This window comes from Ctenopharyngodon idella, chromosome 3 (assembly GCF_019924925.1).
Source record: "Ctenopharyngodon idella isolate HZGC_01 chromosome 3, HZGC01, whole genome shotgun sequence".
In the NCBI taxonomy this organism is placed as follows: domain Eukaryota; kingdom Metazoa; phylum Chordata; class Actinopteri; order Cypriniformes; family Xenocyprididae; genus Ctenopharyngodon; species Ctenopharyngodon idella.
The window spans coordinates 20,303,665-20,310,091 of NC_067222.1; the positions used below are offsets into that span (position 1 = coordinate 20,303,665).

A 6,427-nucleotide genomic window follows, 5' to 3' on the forward strand; every position below is an offset into this window, starting at 1 on the left:
GGAAATGTAGAAATCCTCAACAAAGAGCTTCATCATTAAACAAACACCCCACGGCCTTCAGCAGCCAAATGCGAGTGAAAATGTTTCGCTTTCATCTGAACGACCCGACAGTTTTATATATGATATACCTAATTTTCACCATATCACTGAAAAAAAAAAAAAAAACTTTAAGCGCAATGGGAAATGCAAGATATTATTTGGAGAGAGGAAACATATGTGCGAAGATCATATACAGCACCTTATGATAAATAGCCTATTATGAATCTGTTTCTTGTTTTAGCCTCATTGCTTCAAAGCTGAACGACATTTCTAGCTATTTTATATGCCTATATATTTTTACTTTAATGCTTTCCTTATAATATTTCTACATTTTACTTTCTATTTCGATTGTTGTTGTTGTTTTTAAATCCAGATATACAGTAGGCCGACAAAATTAAAATACCAGTTATACTGATATAAAATGTTGTTGTTTAGTATTTATTTAAGATATAAAATAATGTAGATACAAATAATTATATTACATATGTTAATATTATTATTAAATTACATTAGATATTAAATATTATTTAATAAAAATATGATGATGATGATAATAAAAATACAGACTGCTTTGCTAAACTGCTAAAAAAAAAACACGTTATCTATATAATCTCAGGGATACAAAATCACCATGTTACGTAAAGTTATGTATTTCTAGTGTCCTCATTAATTCGGCAATTTTCATTAAACTTATTATGTGAACAGAGAAATTGGCTACTATAATCTTTTGGTGTTGACAGATTATGGTATTTTATTTCCTACTATAGGCCTATTCTGAGATGAAAGGAGGACAGTGACCGGTTTCATTGCTTTCTTTTATTAGTGCACGCTAATTTCCTCTTTTATTATTTTCTGTTAATTAAAAAAAGACAAGATATCTGATGTCGAGCAGTCAGAAGAGCAGAAGAGTCTGTCTTTTTTATACAGAGGTTAAGCGACATAAATACCCTTGAGACATGTGACATGATATCAATCATGGTTCCTTCAGAGGACCGTCTGCGGGCAGAACCTGGTCGAGTTGCCCTGTTTTCATTGGAGTGGAGCTTCTTCCTGAGAACTTCGTCATGACATCATCGTCATCTGATTCCCGAACAGCTGCAGGAATCCAGTTGCGTTGGAGTGGACGATGGACATTGTTGCTGTGTACGCAGCTCTGCAGACCTCCTGCGCTCGAATGTTGAGGATTCCTGTGTGGCCGAATTAAATCTCGCGTTGATATAGCGTGCTCGTCTCTTTATAATCCATCTTCCAGAGTGTTCTGAGGAACCAGGAACAGACCTTTCCGAGTGTGAGAGAATTTAAGTCTCGCGCGTGGCCATCTGCTTGTTTGGAACCCGTCTCGTGGACTCCAACTTGTGGATTATGACCCTGGACACTGATTTAATGGATGACCTTTTTGTTGACGTGGTTGGAGAAGGTGGCAAGGAGTCTGGAGACGAACATCTTTCGACCTCGTCTCTTTCCGACCAGGTGCATAACAAGGGGGATAAGGACCACGTCCCCTCTTCCATATGTCCCTCAAGTTCGAGCAAAAGCCCTTCGGTGAAACCGCCCTATTCCTACATCGCTTTGATCACCATGGCGATCCTCCAGAGCCCAAAGAAGCGTCTCACCCTCAGCGAGATATGCGACTTCATCAGCCACCGGTTCGCGTACTACCGAGAGAAGTTCCCAGCCTGGCAGAACTCCATCCGACACAATCTCTCCCTAAACGACTGCTTCGTGAAAATGCCACGCGAGCCGGGTAATCCCGGGAAAGGGAATTACTGGACTCTGGATCCCAATTCATCGGATATGTTTGAGAACGGAAGTTTCCTGAGGAGGAGGAAGCGATTTAAACGGCAGCACTTTAAATTTGGGGTGTTCAAAGATCAAGCGCTGCAGCCGAGTGCTTTCCCGAACCTCAGCTACGGCGCGTACGGGCTCAGCGCGTCCTGCGCGCACTTACCGGGGCTGGATATCTACCCGTTTGGCTTCCATCAACCCATCGGTGTTCCACCTGTTGGCGGCATTTTACCGGCTCTGTCTACGCTTTTCTCGAGGAACTCTGTCGCAGCCAAGTCTTTCCCACAGTCCCAAACAGTGGCCATCGAGCCTGTCACCCCGGGCCTCGCCTGCGCAATGGCCCCGACCTCTCCATACGCGTCCTCAGCACTGTTCAATCCAGTGGGCTTCCCTCGGGTCCTCAATTTTCAGTACGAATACCAGAAGCTACAAAATGTGCACAGCCACGTGGATTTGTCCACTAAACACAGACACCTGGCTAGTGTCAATGACTAACATCGCATATTTGGACACGAAACTTATTTTTTTCTCAGGAATTATTTCATTTATCCCGAGGTATAAGAGTGTGTAGAGCATCGCGTCGAATGTTTGCGAACATTTTAACGAACTTTTGAGTTTATTTTCTGTCGGGAAAGAATTCAGTGAGTGTATTTCTGTTACATGCTGAAAATGCTTCTTTGATGCATGTTATTTTATTGGAATGATTAAATATCGAATGATTCAACTAGGCTATTTAAATGACGAATTTCCTTTTCGCATTTTGACGGAAATAAAACTGACATTTGTAAATGCACAATAAACGTCGTGATTCTTAATTTATTCATAATTTGGCAAGGACAATGTTTCCTTTCTAAATAAGCTACAGCCTGAACCTTCTGCTGGTTAAAAGACGATGTTGTAAAAATTGTGATTTACTCGTAAAATTCATCTTCAAATATACTGTAAATACAGTGCCATTTTTGCACTTTTTTTTTGCAGACGTGTCTCACACACGGGCAAACAATTTCAAATAAGCAACCACCCCCCAAAAAAGGGTAAGATCAGGTAAGAAATCGATTGATAACATTTTGAAGTACATTAATTTTATATCTCCTTCATAAAATAGACATTCAATTCTGAAACGCATAGGCATACATTTAAACACAAATTGTGTAAAGTCATAAATAAAACCAGGGTTTAGTGACAATGCCCCACTTTTTTAAAAAAAAAATGTAAAGGTAAAATGCCCTTAGTGCTTTCCTTTTTAGTTTTGATATAAATCTAGATAATTAGGCCTATTTATGGGTTTGTATTATTTATGGGAGGGTTTATTGTTATGGTATATTGTGCATTATATTACACCACCTATTGCATTTAATTTTGTAACAGCCATAATAATATTTAGAATCTGTTTCAGTGAACTGATTCAATTTAGTGTTTGAATTAAATGGATGGCATGCTGTTTTCTATGGTTAAAATGATGACCTCAGAGACGTAAAATTGCTCTGAAAATCATTTACAGGGGGATATTTATATTGTCACTTAATAAAAATTTTTGTAATTTCAGATAGTAACTAAAACCACAGATACTGCATATACCTATATGGCTGTTCATTTATAGACCATCTCCATCATAAATAAGCTGAAGAAGTTAGAAGTTTAACACGTGTCCACTCGTGTCGGTTTATTTGTTTAAGCTTGTTAAGCGGAAATAATCAACCAGATCAGTCTCAAATGCGCTTTACAAATATGCAGTATCTCGCCTGAGCATGAGCAGATTTCCAACTGAGCGCGCACTGTAAATAATCCTCTCCAAACGCTCAGCAGTCTTGACAGCTGCATGTGCGCATGCTCAGGTCTAACTATTCTATTAGTCTGAAAATCATTTAACCCTACATTCATTTTCAATTGTCGATTTCAAAGATGCTACACAACATGCATAGGTTATATACAGCCAAGATAATCACATGAACGCATGTCTTCACTTTGATTCTTCTTCCCTGAGTCCCTTGTTAACATCTTGGGGCCTGTTTTTTTTTCTTTTCTTTTTTTCTTTTTTTTTCCCTTGACGTTATTTAACTTTTCTTTTTTTTTTCTTTTTTTTTGTATGATCTCATAATAATCAAATCATTTTGTCACCAAATTCATAGAATGATTAAAAAGTTACATTTCTACTGAGAAACAATAGACCAGAATGAAGAATAATGGCAACCTTTTGCAGATTTAATTTTATGTGTACTGTACAGTAATGCGCTTTTTAATCTGCACATACAGACAGGAGAGAATGTCAAACGGCACATATGAGCAAAATATAGATACATCCATCTGAAGACAATAAAGATAATGTGGGCAGTGTCTTTGACGAGGAAAAAAGCATTAAAACGAATACTGTATGTGTTTATCTAAATATATTAATATTTATTTATAGTGTGTGCGTTAAGTCTGTGCTTCACATCTCGCCGAATTTTGTTTCATGCGTTATATCCTAATGAATTTGACTGATGTTAACTTCTACCACTACTAATTATTATTATTAGCTATAAATGTTATTATTATTATTATTATTATTAATAATAATAATATAACGTTTTAATACATGGCACCTAATGAGTAAAAAAAGTTCGACTTTTATAAATGAATTTTATGTTGCAGAATGGCGAATTCAAAGTGAATTAAAAAAGTGATCCTTAATCGCCAATATTTTATCATACTGACAAACATAGGCTAGCATACTTAAGCATGTCTCGGAATTATTAAAATAGCTACATTTTAAATAACACACATTAAAAACAATAGCCTAAGTTACAGCAAAACACCAGGAGAGAGAGAGAGAGAGAGGAATGTCACGCATGGCCACATTTAGCGTCCTTCAGTGTTTATAAATTGAGTGTGCTGTTTCAACGAATGCTAATATCATGCAAGCCTGTGATTTGGAGTGCCATCCTGACATGATGGGTGGAATTCATCTCAACTGGGATCATGAAATCACGTGCTTTAATCCTGCTTTCTGTTCGATGATTGTCCCAGTGCCACTGGGGAGCATATTGCGTTGTATTTAGCCTACTTCATAAAACAATTACACAGACTGGTATTTTCTTTTTATGTGAATAAACCTTCAGATATAGCCTATAATCAGATAGACGAAAATTATTTATTTGTGTCTGTATTTTATACGGGCTACATAACCCAGATTATACATCACTTGGAATATTGAGACAGTAAAAATATCTTTCCGTTAATTTTATGACATGAGAATATAGGCTATGTTTAGGGCACTGAACTGTGGTTTGATGTTTGACGTCTTCCAGTCTTTCTCTTTTAATTGAAATGGTTGGACAATGAGCTTTATAACTAAATGCACTGCATTAATCTTTGAGAGAGAGAGAGAGAAAAAAAAAAAGCTTAAAAGATTAAATTCCCTGCACCTGACAAAATAAAGGAAACAAAAGAATGTGTCTTTGTGAGTGTGTGTGAGCACAAGAAAATTCACCAGTGTAAATGTGTACAGCTGTCTTTAGAGAGATTCCTCTGTTGTTGGCTTTGAATAACTGCCTTTATTTAGCCTCATCCCAACAGAGTTACAGAGATAAATATTTATTTCTACATTGACCATAACAGCATATGTGTGACCCCAGCTCATACATCTTGCTTAAGGACTGTATCGTCTTTCCCATCTGTCAGTCTGTTTTTCTCAAAAACAATCTGCGAGATTATATTTTCTCCAGTCAAATAGTCGCCTAAGACCCATAACTTAAAACAAAATAAGTCATTTCATGTACGAAGACAGAAATCATAATAAGCTCTACATTTGTGGTCTGAAATTGAATACGTCATCTGTGAAAACTCCACTTCACGCTCCATCAGTGTCACATTAAGCATGTTAATAATATTGTGATTGTGATGAATTGTTATTTATGTGACACCCTCCAGCGAGCGCTCTCATGAGTCCCGAGCTTATTAGCAATGACGTATTATAATTCATATTTTACCCCCCGATACGGTTTGCTTTTACAAGGGAAAGAACGAGCAGGTTCGGTTTAAAGGTCCGCTTGTACCTGACCCGAGAGGCGCTTTCCCCTGTTTCCCCATGCCAAGTTAAACAGGATGGTTAAAATCATTCCTCAAAGCCTGTACCAGCTCGTGCAGGTCTCCTCTCTTCTCCAATCACGCAAAACAAAGACGCAGAGCTGCAGAGGTGCTCTGTGGGATATCCTACTCTTTCCAAGCAGCTTCCTGAAAAGGAAAATTCTGTTCCCTCATAATTTCCCTGTGTGTTTGAGGTGTATTGTGTTGTGTTTGAGCTGCGAAAGTAATAAAGTGATGTAAGGGATGAAACAAAGACAGTACAGATAACTTATTAGATCACGTCTAAACGTTTCAAGACAGACAGCTCCAGCACAGGGGTTAAGGGATGATATAAAACAAATTTTGCGACACGGAAGTAAGCCATTTTCTGATGTGAAAGTGCGAGACTTCAGATTCATTAACTGATAGGTAGCCTAAATAACTAGAATAATAACAAAGTGCAGTAGGGTAAAACTATTTATGATTACGATAATAAATTAAAATAATAATATGATAACAAATACCAGTTTGCAATATCAGGCAGCATAATGGACTGTTT

The 6,427-nt window shown here is 37.5% G+C and overlaps 1 protein-coding gene across 1 annotated transcript; it reads left to right on the forward strand.

Annotated features, from left to right (window-relative positions):
- Nucleotides 1-869: 869 nt before the first annotated feature.
- Nucleotides 870-2,650, forward strand: foxd7 (forkhead box D7). The gene has a single exon (XM_051887665.1). The coding sequence runs from the start codon at nucleotides 1,402-1,404 to the stop codon at nucleotides 2,317-2,319; it is 918 nt and encodes a 305-aa protein (XP_051743625.1). The 5' UTR covers nucleotides 870-1,401; the 3' UTR covers nucleotides 2,320-2,650.
- Nucleotides 2,651-6,427: the final 3,777 nt, after the last annotated feature.

Bases quoted from the DNA above. Each gene is read 5' to 3' on its own strand.
- foxd7 (XM_051887665.1), top strand. From the start codon at position 1,402: ATGACCCTGGACACTGATTTAATGGATGACCTTTTTGTTGACGTGGTT.